The 15,906-nt window shown below is 40.0% G+C and overlaps 1 protein-coding gene across 10 annotated transcripts in view; it reads right to left on the reverse strand.

Moving 5' to 3' along the window:
• Positions 1-15,906, reverse strand: part of MCTP1 (multiple C2 and transmembrane domain containing 1) — a 1,071,916-nt gene that overhangs the window by 710,662 nt on the left and 345,348 nt on the right. For all 10 annotated transcript variants that reach the window (XM_059888261.1, XM_059888262.1, XM_059888265.1 and 7 more), the window contains one exon: positions 13,615-13,745. In XM_059888261.1, the coding sequence (XP_059744244.1) occupies positions 13,615-13,745 (131 nt within the window). The remainder of the gene's footprint in view (positions 1-13,614; positions 13,746-15,906) is intronic.

Below are 15,906 nucleotides of genomic sequence, written 5' to 3' on the forward strand. Positions count from 1 at the left end.
ATTAAGAAGAGGTGGCAAGAATACACAGAAGAACTGTACAAAAAAGATCTTCACAACCCAGATAATCATGATGGTGTGATCACTGACCTAGAGCCAGACATCCTGGAATGTGAAGTCAAGTGGGCCTTAGAAAGCACCACTATGAACAAAGCTAGTGGAGGTGATGGAATTCCAGTTGAGCTATTCCAAATCCTGAAAGATGATGCTGTGAAAGTGCTGCACTCAATATGCCAGCAAGTTTGGAAAACTCAGCAGTGGCCACAGGACTGGAAAAGGTCAGTTGTCATTCCAATCCCAAAGAAAGGCAATGCCAAAGAATGCTCAAACTACCACACAATTGCACTCATCTCACACGCTAGTAAAGTAATGTTCAAAATTCTCCAAGTCAGGCTTCAGCAATATCTGAACCGTGAACTTCCAGATGTTCAAGCTGGTTTCAGAAAAGGCAGAGGAACCAGAGATCAAATTGCCAACATCTGCTGGATCATGGAAAAAGCAAGAGAGTTCCAGAAAAACATTATTGACTATGCCAAAGCCTTTGACTGTGTGGATCACAATAAATTGTGGAAAATTCTGAAAGACATGGGAATACCAGACCACCTGACCTGCCTCCTGAGAAATTTGTATGCAGGTCAGAAAGCAACAGTTAGAACTGGACATGGAACAACAGACTGGTTCCAAATAGGAAAAGGAGTATGTCAAAGCTGTACTGTGTCACCCTGCTTATTTAACTTATATGCAGAGTACATCATGAGAAACGCTGGACTGGAAGAAACACAAGCTGGAATCAAGATTGCCGGGAGAAATATCAATCACCTCAGATATGCAGATGACACCACCCTTATGGCAGAAAGTGAAGAAGAACTCAAAAGCCTCTTGATGAAAGTGAAAGTGGAGAGTGAAAAAGTTTGGCTTAAAGCTCAACATTCAGAAAACGAAGATCATGGCATCTGGTCCTATCACTTCATGGGAAATATATGGGGAAACAGTGGAAACAGTGTCAGACTTTAGTTTTCTGGGCTCCAAAATCACTGCAGATGGTGACTGCAGCCATGAAATTAAAAGACGCTTACTCCTTGGAAGGAAAGTTATGTCCAACCTAGATAGCACATAGAAAAGCAGAGACATTACTTTGCCAACAAAGATTGGTCTAGTCAAGGCTATGGTTTTTTCAGTAGTAATGTATGGATGTGAGAGTTGGACTGTGAAGAAGGCTGAGCGCCAAAGAATTGACACTTTTGAAGTGTGGTATTGGAGAAGACTCCTGAGAGTCCCTTGGACTGCAAGGAGATCCAACCAGTCCATTCTAAAGGAGATCAGCCCTGGGATTTCCTTGGAAGGAATGATGCTAAAGCTGAAACTCCAGTACTTTGGCCACCTCATGCGAAGAGTTGACTCATTGGAAAAGACTCTGATTCTGGGAGGGATTGGGGGCAGGAGGAGAAGGGGACGACAGAGGATGAGATGGCTGGATGGCATCACTGACTCAATGGACGTGAGTCTGGGTGAATTCCGGGAGTTGGTGATGGACAGGGAGACCTGGCGTGCTGCGATTCATGGGGTCGCAAAGAGTCGGACACGACTGAGTGACTGAACTGAACTGAACTGAAAGAGAAACTAAAAAACCTCTTGATGGGGGTGAAAGAGGAGAGTGAAAAAACTGGCTTAAAACTCAACACTCAAAAAACTAAGATCATGGTATCCAGTTCCATCACTTTATGGCAAATAGAAGGGGAAAAATTGGAAGCAGTGACAAATTTTATTTTCTTGGGTTCCAGAATCACTGTAAATGGTGACTGCAGCCAAGAAATTAAAAGACACTTGCTCCTTGGAAGGAAAGCTATGACAAACTTAGCTATTAAAAAGCAGAGACATCCCTTTGCTGACAAAGGTTAGTATAGTCAAAGCTATGTTTTTTCTAGTATGCATGTGACAGTTGGACCATAAAGAAGGCTGATCACTGAAGAATTGATGCTTTTGAATTGTGGTGCTAGAGAAGACTCTTTAGAGTCCCTTGGACTGCAAGGAGATCAAACCAGTCAATCCTAAAGGAAATCAACCCTGATTTCCATTCCTTGGAAGGACTGATGCTGAAGCTGAAACTCCAATACTTAGGCCACCTGATACAGAGAGCCAACACATTGGAAAAGGCCCTGATACTGGGAAAGACTGAAGGCAGGAGGAGAAGGAGATGACAGAGCATGAGATGGTTGGATAACATCACTGACTCAATGGGCATGTGTTTGAGCAAACTCTGGGGATACAGTGAAGGACAGGGAAGCCTAGCATGCTGAAGTTTATGGGGTCACAAAGAGTTGGACCTGAGTTAGCAACTAAAGAGCAGCAACAACAACACATCTTCCTTTTTTATAATTCCACATATCAAAAAAGGTATGAGAACAAATTCATCTTCCAGGTAATGAAATACTATTCCTCAGATGTATTATGCCTCCACCTCACCAAAGAAAAAAGTCTGAATGTAAGAATCTAATCTTCAAATTGTCTTCTAAGGAGCATGGGTCAGGGGTTGCATCCTAGTCACCATGGATGGAGGAAGGGTGAAAAATGGGGTGTGGGTTCAAAGAACAGCTCCTCTCACTTCTTGTTTTATATCTGGGTTCTACATGGAACTCCTGGGTGGGTCCTCAGCTGCCGGCTTTGTCTTAGCTTTGCCTTTGACTGGGTCTTTCCAAGGGGCTGTTCCTCATCCTCCAACTGTGACCAGTCAACTGGGTGTGAGTCCTCAGAGGTCTTTCACCCAGGACTGGCCTCGGACGGTCAAAACTCTCACTTACCCAAATGGGCTGAGTGCTCCCCTCGGCTGCCACTGTGCATCTAGGCCCAAACGCCACATGCCCCAAATTTCTGGCCTCTAAGGCCACTTCTGCCCTTGGATGAAAAGCTGCACTAAGGAGTATGTATGGGATCTGGCTTCCTGGTCAACCACTAAAGAAACCAGATGAAACCACATAGATGTTTTCTCCTGATGGGGTGAACTTAGATCAATGGCATAGGAGACGGGAAGGTAACTTTCTCTCTCTCACAAACTGTTCCAAAAGCAGGATTCTCCATCTTGCCTGCCTGTGCACACGTGGTCAAGTGTGCACAGCTGCTGAGCAGCCATGGGGTCTCTGAAACTCTGGGAACGTGGCCAGCCCAGTAACATATCACCGTGTATGACTCTCTAGTCTTCTCTGCATCATGTTCTCTCTCTCTCTCACCCTCAGTGCCTGGGATTGTACCTCCCATTTAAGCACCAGCACCTCATCACTGCTTCAAGCCCTGTGTTCTAGGGAACCTGTGAGTGAAGTCGCTCAGTCATGTCCACCTCTTTGCAACCCCATGGACTGTAGCCTACCAGGCTTCTCCGTCCATGGAATTTTCCAAGCAAGAGTACTGGACTGGGTTGCCATTTCCTTCTCCAGGGGATCTTCCAGACCCAGGAATCAAACTTGGGTCTCCTGCATTGCAGGCAGATGCTTTACCATTTGAGCCACAAGGGAAGCCGTAGGGAACCCGGTCTAATGCAAAAACCATTAACACGATTCAATCCTGACAGTTACAGATATCCAAGAAGCAAATCTGCCCATGTCCCACTCCTGGCTTCTCACCATTTATGAAAGGTCTTTAGTAAGGCAATGGGGTCCTCCACAATCTACCATCAGCTTGGGTGTTTACTTGTTGATTTATACTTGCTATTTCAGTAATTCCTGCTTGTCTGTAATTCTCCCACCATCCATGCTAAGGCTCACCTGCTTATTTGTGTTCTGTTGTGAAGGAAGCAACCCCATCTACCTGAGATGATGTATCTACCTATCTTTGCTTGGCTGATTTTTAACTAATTCTCAGGGCAATAAGCAGCAGTTGTCTTTTTCTGTCCATCTCTTGGTACACCTCAAGGGCAGGCACCTAGCCCAACACCGGGAATACAGTCAGAATACCGCAGTCCAAATATTTTATACCTGCATTCACACTGGTGGCTTGTGCATCGGGTATGTCACACGTGACCGCCAAGTACCTCGAGTGACGAGCAGCAGCCGCATGACACAGAGGAGCTGTCAGTGACTCCTGAACTTGTTGACTGGTTTCCACTGAACCACAGTCCAAAATACTTACAGAGGAGGAGATAAAGGTTCAGAGAGGCCAAAATTCTACCCATTTTGATAGTGGCAGGGTCAGAATCAGCATGCAGTTTTGCTCATGCTACCATTTCTATATTGTCTTCCTAGAAAGTGGATTGATTTCTTTCCAACACCCATTTATTAACTATTTATTTCTATTAATTGCATTATGCATCAGGCTTCTGTTAAATTTGAGGGATTCAACACTTTGTAAGCTGAATTATTCATTAGTATTGTGATATTAAGCAAGTCACTTAAACTTTTTATGCATCAGCTTTCCTCATTTATGCCTTCTTTTTGCATACAGAAACAATAGATGAAAAACTACTGTGAAAAGATGAAACACTATGTAAACACTATATAGTTTTATTATCTCATATGCCTTAGTTTGATATTGAACAACTTTAGAATTTACTGTCAGAACTGAACTCATCAATGAATTATCAATAGAAGAATCAAAAGAGACTCAAACTGAAAGAGATTTGAGTGCGACTTTCTTTCATTCCACAAATGGGAAATTGAGGCTCAGAGAAATTAAGTGATGGTTTTTAAAGACCTCAAAATGGGAAATTGAGGCTCAGAGAAATTAAGTGATGGTTTTAAGACCTCAAACCCCATTTCCTCACTTCCATATCAAAGCTTGAAATTCTTTGCTCTTTTTAAAAACTATATGCACTTACTTGGCCATGTGAAAGGAACACATCACATTTATTTGGTGACATTTTCCCCTAAGTTCAAGGAGAAAATGTTCAGTATTCTTATCACTTTTTTCTCACCGCCTTTCCATCTGCCTAAGCCAGTCACCAACCCAGATAAAAGTTTTGTGATTAGCACCAGTGACGTACATGTGAGATACAGGAAGCAAATGTTAGGCCTATTTGAATGCATTTATGTATTTTTTAATTTAAAAATAAGACAGAAAATTAAAAAAATAAAACTAGGATTCAAGCTTCATAAATATTTTATACCTGCATTCACACCGGTGGCTTGTGCATTGGGTATGTCACACGCGACCGGCAAGTATCTTGAGTGACGAGCAGCAGCCGCATGACATAGAGGAGCTGACAGTGACCCCTGAACTTGGTGACTGGCTTCCACTGAACCACAGTCCATATGATACGTGCCCAGGGAGGTGGGTTTACAGATTATAGCATCTAGCTTTAAGTGAACCAGTTCTCACAAAATGGACAATGGCTTTAAAAGATACCAGTCAATTAGGAGGTTGGGATTAACATATACACACTACTATATATAAAATAGGTAACCCACAAGGATGTACTGCATAGCACAGGGAACTTACTCAGTACTCTGTAATAACCATTATGGGAAAAGAATATGAAAAAGAAAGATGTATGTATATGTATAACTGAATCATTTTGCTGTACACCTGAAACTAATGTGACATTGTAAATCAACTATACTCCAATATAAAACAAAAATGAAAACAATAAAGATCCCTGTAAAGAAACTGTGGATTGAAGATTATGCTAACTGGACAAACATAAGTGAACAGAATGATGGACAAGAACACCCAGAGTTGACACATTTCCTCCTCGCCCAGCTCTGTGTCAGCTACATTCTGATTCTGATTTACAAACCGGGGGTGCGGCATAATCAGGTCTAACAAGAATTCCACCAAAATCAACTTTAAATTATCAGGAAGAATATCTGCAACAGAAATATATATCTCCTCTAACAAGGAACTTCTAAGTGTGTGTTGTGCCCTGAAGTGCCTGCTCATGATATTACGAAGTCAACCAGATAAGAGAACATTTACAAACAAAGCCTCTATCCTTCAATAAAAAGTCAATTAATTAAAAAACAAAATAAAACAAAATCAAAGCCTTGGGACAGGAAGACAAGCCTCTACAGGATTTCTTTTGTGGGGGAGAATTTCTAAAAACACAGTTTACATAATTTGGACCAAATTTATCGATAAAATTAGAAAACTTTTTGAGGTTTACTGTTTGAGAACTACTTTACATTGGTAAAACAAATAACGCATAAGATCTCATATTATAAATCAATATGATAGGTAACTCTTTAGAATCTTTGCATTTTAAAGAATTCAACAGGTAACCACTAAAGTTTTTCAAGTTTCATGATGATGCCGTGTACACGCCACCTGACATTACTAAATGCTAATGCAATTACTGGAGAAGGCAATGGCACCCCACTCCAGTACTCTTGCCTGGAAAATCCCATGGACGGAGGAGCCTGGCGGGCTGCAGTCCACGGGGTCACTAAGAGTCGGACATGACTGAGCGACTTCCCTTTCACTTTTCACTTTCATGCACTGGAGAAGGAAATGGCAACCCACTCCAGTGTTCTTGCCTGGACAATCCCAGGGATGGGGGAGCCTGGTGGGCTGCCATCTATGGAGTCGCACAGAGTCGGACACGACTGAAGCAACTTAGCAGCAGCAGCAGCAATGCAATTACTGCATTGTCAGCAGTTGTCACTGTCCAACTGTCTTTGGGGAGATGGATTTATCAGAGCATACTTCTATTAATACAAACTTGGGAGGTTCCCCTTCATTGCCTAGAAGGTAAGCTACTTAACATACACACAGTGATGCATGGAAACTGTCTTTGGAAACTTTGTCTATCATATATAAAATACTGCAGTGAGTATAAACTTTCTGAGAAAGTCTTCAGAAGAAAAAATAGTAAGTCATGAAAGAAAATGGATTGAAATCTCAATATATTTGACTTGAGTTAACGACAAACCAAGACAAGAATCAATGACACTCCATTCTTTATCGAAACATTACCTATCTCCCAAATGAAATATTTCACTCAGTCCCTAGTAAGGAAAATGGTGAAACACAATGATTCCATTAAAACTTCTCTTCAGTTTAGAGTTTTCTAAATAGTTATCTTGTGCTTTCAAATTAATAATGAAGCAGAGATTGCTTCTACTCTGATATAAGTAGGAAGTAGAATAATCACTGTAGTATTTATATCACAAATAAGAATCACTGCAAATCAGAACCTACAGAGTGTCAAACGCTCACATGCAATGTCCTTCAATTAAGAAACATTAATTTGGTTAATATACAAAGTCAAAGGCTGTTTCCTCATTTTCCACACTGTATCTGGAGAGACGTATGTGTATGCCTACTCGTTCCGCATTCTCTTTCCTTTGGCATTAAATTACAGAGTCACAGATTTATTTTTATGGTCATAGCATTTGAAAGCATTTTTCTTCACCCAGAACTTGCCCATTTGGAATAACTTTTTTTCTTTTATATTACTAAGAAAAATTGTGTTAAAATAGAACTTTCTACTGAAGTTTGCATCTATAGCACTCTGTTGTTGTGGGCAGTATCAATGTCTTGTCCCTGATAACAACGCAGCAAATAAAGTTAGGAGCAATCCACCAACCGAAAATATATGGGCACCAAATCAATGCCACTTTAAAGATAAACAAGCATTTTGCACACTAATAAATAATGCTATAAATCTTGCTATATTGGATTGCAAATAACTCCGACTGAATGAAATTGCTTGACATGGGATTTACTTATTCTGCACGTTCATAAAAACAACTTGTTCTCTGACAGCACTCATTCTTAGCAATTTACCACAGCTGTCAGCAGCCAATTTGTTCAGATTACTGCTCTGCATAAAAGTGTAACAATCATGAGGATTTATTAGCTGATTATTGTAAAGGTGGCAGTCCGTCTTGCCTGCCAAAATGCAGGTGATCAGAAAGTTAAATAATTACTCACAGATTAACATTATTTCACCTTCACTTGAAATCTGTAGTTCAGCGACAGGTAAAATTTGCTGTTCAAACTTGCAGTATGGTACACACCATCCAAGTGGGTTTACTGCCCACCTGGCATTTTATCAAGCGCTTAATGGCTCCAGAACATACTGAATATGAGACCAAAGTGAAAGGGGCATGGATTCTAGAGTCAGGAATCCTGGATTTGAATCTCAGATAAGTTGCCTCAAATTCATACTAGCTGAGCAGTCGCTGAGCCATTTGGCTATACCTCAAAAACACCTCGCTTTTTGCACCTGCAAAATTGGTATAATATGAACCTCCCTTGTTTTACCCTAATATTGAGCTAAAGTACATAGTAGTTCCCCTTGCAGTGTAAAACATTATTATTGTTGTTGTTTCTTTCCATTCATAGTAAATTTAAATTTTTTTGTAAAATTTAACAACCAGATAGCATTAACTCACTAGACATTATGATAAAAAATTATAAATATCTTTGTAAATGGATAGGCATTTTTTTTTCAAATGCAAACACTCAGTATTTTTCAAGTACAAAGATCACTCAGACACTTTAACAGTTTAACTCATTAATTCTCCCTTTTGAATTATATACAAATATCTTTCTTAACTGTACTGCAACTCTATACTTTCCACTAAGACATGTTGTTCTAACTACTGTTGCCTTAACATCTGCTGTCAAATTCTATATTTATTTAGAGAAGGAAGAGCCATAATTCCAGCAATCAATCAAGCTTCAGGTGTGTAAAGTTAAATCTAGCAGATACTTCTTAAGCACCTATTATTTGCCATTTGCTTTTCTAGGTATTGAGGATGCCACGATTAACAACACAACTCAAAAATTCCCACCCTCACGAAGCTCACATTCTACTGATGGGAAGTAAATGATAAAATTAGTGAAATGCATAGTCTGTCCAATGATGATAGACCTCGATGCAGAGAACAAAGCAGGATAAAGGAAATGGGATGTCAAGGGAAAGAAGTTTCATTTTTACATAGAGTTGGGATGGCTGCATCGGTGGTGTGACATTTGTGCACAGACCTAAAGTAGGTAAAGAAGCTAGACAGGTGGACACGTGGAGATGGAGGGAAAGGTCCTGAGGTGGGAAGATGTCTGGTGTACTTGAGAAGGAGCAAAAAGGATCCTTAAAAACAGTTAATAGACATTAATGGGACAGCATTACCCTCCACAGCCAACTTCAAATTTATTTGCCAGCTACCAGCCAACTCCCAGAAGTCTCTAACTTTTAAGTGAATAGAGACACATCTTAATTATTTCCACCACATACACACACACACACACACACACACACACACACACACACACACACACAAAGATAATATGTGACATGATAGAGGCACCAACTATAGCTACAATGGCAACTGTATTACAATATATAAATGTATTAAATCAACATGTTGTACAGCTTCAATTTACATATTTCATGTAAAATAGATTTCAATAAATTAATTAAAAATAATTTAATATAGACATAGAATGTTGCAAGAGTACTTGCAAAAGAACACAGAAGACCATGAGGACACTTTTGCTCCTGTTACTTTAATCTTAGAACTCAAATTTAATTAGAAGGTAAGTCAATTCTTTTCTAAACTATTCTAGGATCAAGGGATTCTGTTATAATCTGCATTATTTCGACTGTTACCACACAGCCATCACATAAACACATGCAAATCTACTTGCCTTCTACTTTGATCTAGTAATGTATTTTTTTTCAGCGGCAGGATGTGTGTAAAGTACAATTTAGTAAGTATGAAGTGAGTGATCAAGAGCTTCGGCTGCTTTCTGGTCATCAACTAGATTGAAAATAATGGTATTTGCCATAGTCACTTCCTTTTTCTGCCACAGGTATCTTTGTTAAATTAGCAGAGTATACAATGATTTTCTACTGTCCACCTTTGATTACCCCAGATTCAACAATAATTCCCTTTACTCTGCAAAAGGATTCAAACTGATACTCAAAAGTGGTCCTAAGAGTCTTCTTGTCTATCTGTGCTCTGTTTACTCTAAAAATTCTTGGCTCAAATTGCTTTCATAGGGAATTATATTTGATAGATGACCAAATGTGAATTTCTTTAGTGAAGCTGATGCCAAATAGTGTTAGTCGCTCAGTCGTGTCCAACTCTTTTGTGACCCCATGAACTGTAGCCCACCAGGTTCCTCTCTCCATGGAGTTCTCCAGGCAAGAATACTGGGGTGGGTTGCCATTCCCTTCTCCAGGGGATCTTCCCAACAAAAATGTAACTGGAAATAAGAGTAAGTCATTCAAAATAAATGAGAGTTTTAGAAATCCTTATAATTCTTTAAAGGTAGTATTTTGACTCTCCATCTAAGCCAGTTTTATCTAACCAGGACACTGGGAAGCAGAGCACACAGTTGTGTCCATCAAAGCAATAAGGGTGCTGGAGTAGGTCTCCTTGATCCTGCTTGTAAAGTTCCCCTGTGTAATAGCCATGGGCATAAAGAAGTCATCCAACAACCCACGCAGAGCCCAAGCCAGAAACTATATGCAAGAAGGTCCATCTAGTCAAGGCTATGTTTTTTCCAGTGGTCATGTATGGATGTGAGAGTTGGACTATAAAGAAAGCTGAGCGCAGGGGAATTGATGCTTTTGAACTGTGGTGTTGGAGAAGACTCTTGAGAGTCCCTTGGACTGCAAGGAGATCCAACCGGTCCATCTTAAAGGAGATCAGTTCTGTGTGTTCATTGAAAGGACTGATGTTGAAGCTAAAACTCCAATACTTTGGCCACCTCATGCAAAGAGCTGACTCATTTGAAAAGACCCTGATGCTGGGAAAGATTGAAGGCAGGAGGAGAAGGGGACATCAGAGGATGAGATGGTTCGATAGCATCACGGACTCAATGGACATGAGTTTGGGTGGACTCCGGGAGTTGGTGATGGACAGGGAGGCCCGGCGTGCTGAGGTCCATGGGGTCGCAAAGAGTGGGACACGACTGTGTGACTGAACTGAACTGAAGCACTTTCAACAACTTAAAAAATAAGGGTGGGATACACTTCCAACTAGATAACTAGTTTATTAGAAAAGGATATGGTCCCGGATGGAAGAGATGCACAGGAGGTATGTGGTAAGGGGTATGGAGCTTCCAAGCCCTCTCAGGGCACACCAGTCCCTCAGCACCTGTGAGGACTCGCACAGGTTCCCCAACCTAGAAACTCCAAAAATGGATTTCTTCTCTTTTTCCAAACTTCATGAGACCTTCTTAGCTCCCTAGTTGTCTAGAGCAATCACTATTATCTTCAGAGTGCCATTTATCACTGTTCTCTCAAAAACTGCCAAAACAGGGATACACCCATAGAAACAAGATGAAGTGGCATACACAGGTCTACCTCTCTGCCAAACATTTCTTCAAATAATTAGGCCTGCCGTTGAGGAATACGTAATATTATCTAATGAGGAAAAGGGAAAGGTCAGTGAAAAATGAGCTGAGAGGACTTCCTGGTGCTACAGTGGATAAGAATCTACCTGCCGATGCAGAGGACATGGTTTGATCCCTGATCTTGGGAGATTCCACATTCCACAGGGCAACTAAGCCCGCACACCTCAACTACTCAAGCCCACGCACCTACAGCCTGTGCTCTGTCACAAAAGAATCCACTGCAATCAGAAGCCCATATACTGCAATTAAAAGGAGCTTCTGCTCACTGGAACTAGAGAAAGCCCACACGCACCAATGAAGACCCAGCACAACCAAAAATTATAAAAATGGGCTTAGAAATTTTCATCATTTCCAAACTTGGAGATTCCTTTCAAAGAAAGAAGAGTTGTTAAAAGGGTGCATGTTATCATGGAAAAAATGGAAAATAGGAAAAGAAGGACTTCATGGAGTGTGGACCCAGGAGTACAAGAAGCCAATACATTTTATGATTTATGTCATGATTTTACTGATATAAGAAAATCCGAATACAAAGCAATGAGATTGAGGTAGTGTGTTACACATGACAGTCATTCTGGTGGTCACTGAATAGAGCTAATGTTGCTAAAAATTATGAAAATGAATGAATTATTCAAGGAATAGCTAAAACAGTATCTACTCGAAATAGCTCATAGCATATTGAGGGGAAAAGAAACAGACATATTCATAATAAAATGTATTCCGTGTATGAACAGATCTTTACTGTTACTTAAGCTTTCCCTTTCCCTTTTCACTTTCCTGCATTGGAGAAGGAAATGGCAACCCACTCCAGTGTTCTTGCCTGGAGAATCCCAAGGACGGAGGAGCCTGGTGGGCTGCCGTCTATGGGGTTGCACAGAGTCGGACACGACTGAAGCGACTTAGCAGCAGCAGCAGCAGCAGCAAGCTGCTGGTACAGCCCAAAGAGAATAAGACAGACCATTAAGAAAACCCTGAAAACGGTATTTTACTAGAGGGAAAAAAACATGCAGTAAAGGCTTGTCATTTAAAAAGGATTGAAATGTAACACGGCATAAGATTAGTGGTGTTTTTCTCGTTCCATTTTGTAAGTAAAATATTAAAGGTTAACTGAAGCTCATCTTTGACCTCTCATTCTGTAATCCGATGAAGAAAACTATTGTTTAAAACATCTTTCTTAGAATAGGAAAAAGACAAAAAGATACATATGTTGAGTTGGATTCCTGTGTTTTGTTCTCCTGGTGTAAACTCCCCTTTATTATTATTAGCATGTGTGCATTTCTTCAGGTTGTATGTTTAGAGACGTGGAAGTCACGTGAACCACAATGAAGAAAGAAGTTTTTAAACAAGTTCTTCTGTACACTGTTTTATCTCAGTATTGATATTTCAATATGTTTTGCTATAAAGACACATATGTAACTACTGAAAATACAAAAATAGGTGTAAAAGTAAGAAAACAATCATATAATTCAAACAGTTTTTCAAAATTAGCTTGTCAAGATGCCGAAGCTGAAGCTCCAATACTTTGGCCACCTGATGCAAAGAGCTGACTCCTTGGAAAAGACCCTGATGCTGGGAAAGATTGAAGGCGGGAGGAGAAGGGGACGACAGAGGATGAGATGCTTGGATGGCATCACTGACTCAACAGACATGAGTTTGAGTAAGCTCCGGGAGTTGGTGATGGACAGGGTGGCCTGGCGTGCTGCAGTCCATGGGGTCACAAAGAGTTGGACGTGACTGAGTGACTAAACTGAACTGAACTCTGCAGAGATATCATGCAAGCCTCAGAATATTCTTTTCTTCACTGCATTATCAGATTAACATGGATCTGCCTCACCTACACACTTCCTTCATTAACACTTGAACTCCTGGGAGATTTGTGAACTCCTAGGAGATTATCAAGATTCTCTACCTTGCAGGGAGCTGGATGAAACAATACATTTTACGGTCACAATATGCTTTATGGAAAGCAATATCATCTCCGATTACTCTGCACACTATGAATATGCTCCTTGTTCCTTTTAAGCATTGTACATCAAAGGAGATTCCTCTTTCTCAACTCCTGTAATGTTCATGCACTATGTCCCCAACATCGGGAAAAAATTTCTGGATATCAAATTCAAGTAGCCTGTCCATCAACTGGTCAAAACTGCCACCTACTGATCAGTCTTCAAAATCTATTTTTCAGGTCACCCAAGCCTTGCTTTCCCATGGTAAGATCCCTTGCTTCGAAACAGTGAAGACCAGTTATAATACCAGACTTAGACTAAATTTTCTTCTTAAAAACCTTACCCTCTCTAGGATGAATCAAAAATACCAAATTGCACAAACCTGCCAATAAAGTCGTCCCTTTTCCCGGCGTCTTTGTCCCAGGCAGTGATATCAATGATCCCGCCTCTTTCTTCATAGAGATGAAAATCAAATTGTTCCCTCCACTGAGGATTCAATGTTTTGGGCATAATCTGGAAAAACCAAAATGTCATTACTATCTCATTGGTATCAGTCTTAAAAAATGCAACTTGAGACATAAATCAAACTTTAGGTCCTACCTAGAAAAGCATGTGAGATTTGAATGAGAGCTTCCAGAAATGATGGACATTAGATGTCAGCATTTTTACTGCATATGGTCTGAAAGAACCCAAAAAGACGTATCCTAAAGACCAAGAGGCACCTTCTCCTCATCGTGAACAACAGATGAGAGACACGAATTATATAGAAAGGGCCAACAGTCTCCAAGTGAAGTAGCTCACTCAGATAACAGCGCTTGTTTTACATAACCAGTTAATGCATGAAGATATAGCTCAAAGTCTGTGATCTTATAGAAAAGGGAGATGAGGATTTCTAGAGTTTCTTTCTTCCCCCCTTACTTCCATCTTATAGAATTCAAATAGAATAGTGAAGAAAATAGACAACGAAGTTCTGTAGGAGGGGGGAAAAGTCAGTTTTTGGTGGCCAGGCAAACTTTTATCTTAGAATGACAGCACTGATGTATCATCCCCATTTTATACATGGAGAAACCAAGACCTGAAGTTTAAGTGAGGCCACAGTCATTAACTTTTAATACCTAGATTATAACTCAAGTCTTTGAGTAGAGTTTCAGATCTCTTGCCCCACGGCGCTATGCCAAAAATGCTTGTGAATTAATATGAGCGTGTGTGTGTGTGTATAATCTCCATGTTGCATATACAAGAAGGATATCTGATGTGCAATTTTGTACCTTCAAGTATTTAGATTAGACACCTGGTGGAATCAATGAATAAAGTGACCCAATACTGATGTGTTTTAAAATTTCACTCCTCATTGAGCTGGACAACATTCGTTCATATTTGTTTCTCTATTCTTTCTTTTTAGCAGGAAGGCCTGTAGTGGCCTTTTCTCTTTTTAATGTATGAGAGACACATCTTCAGATGTAAAGACTTTGAAAGCAATGAAGTATGTTATGTGCAGAGGTAATGCAAATGAATCACAATTTTTAAAGTTCATAATCTGAAATTAATCTGCAATACATCATGGAAAGAAAGAGCAGAGAGAGACACGTGTCCATAGCTGGGTTTCATATTTCACATCTAAAGAGCAGAACTATAAAAATAAGTAATGTTTTAAGCCTATCAGAACATGGAAATAATGTTAATTGATAAAGGACAAGATGAAAGTGGTCATAGGTATCTATTTTGGGGAATCAGTACTTTCTTTAGAGTGTTATTATTAAGCCCAATGCAGAAAAAAAAAAAAAAAGATGACACTGGATGGATACTATGATGATTCAAATGTCTCATAACTGGGTTCAGATGAACTCCTGCAGTGTTTGGGGGAGTGGGCTGTTTTGCTTGTTTGGCCCAAAAAAGACTAGGTTTTCAGTTTATTAGGATTGTCTTCTCCATATGATTTCCTGTAGGTCAGAAGTGATGTCTTCTCCTTCAGTGGGGACACTCAACAAGGTGACCAATCAACCTGCTAACAAATCACTCTGCGGTATTTCTAACCATCTATGTTACTGATGAGAAGTCCCCGGGCCAAAATGAACCTGGGCAGGCTGTTGATAAAAAGTTCACAAAAATTGTGATGTAAAGGTGAAGATATTCCCAAAGGAGAAAGTGATTTTTAATACAAGATGGATGCAATCAATTATCCCAAGCTATCAATGCATACTAGCTGGAGAAGCTGATCATTCAAGAGGTTGTGTTTAGATATAACTCAGAGAAATGTAACTGTCACATATAGACAACTCTGACCTTTACTAATTATTACTATTTCTGTTAATAATATGATTATTTAATATGTTATTACTAATAATATGTGTTATTACACAATGTGTTTACTCTTCCCCTTCCTTCAGCTACTACAATTGATTATTTATGTGGGCAAAGCAATATTCTAAACCCTTTACATACATGACATATAGTATTCCATCTTCTCAATAACTTTATTAGGTAGGCATTATCTTCATTCTCATTCTCACAGATGAGGAAATGGGAGTATGGAGAGGCAAAGTAACTTTGCTGTAGTGGCAGCAGAAACTTGGCCCTTTGATTTCTGAATGAAATTTTAAAACCTTGCAATCTTCGTCAGTGTAAGTCACTTTGAATAACATGGTTCAGAGTACTGAGTACTGCGTGAAGATTT

Source organism: Bos taurus, chromosome 7, assembly GCF_002263795.3.
Source record: "Bos taurus isolate L1 Dominette 01449 registration number 42190680 breed Hereford chromosome 7, ARS-UCD2.0, whole genome shotgun sequence".
Lineage (NCBI taxonomy): Eukaryota > Metazoa > Chordata > Mammalia > Artiodactyla > Bovidae > Bos > Bos taurus.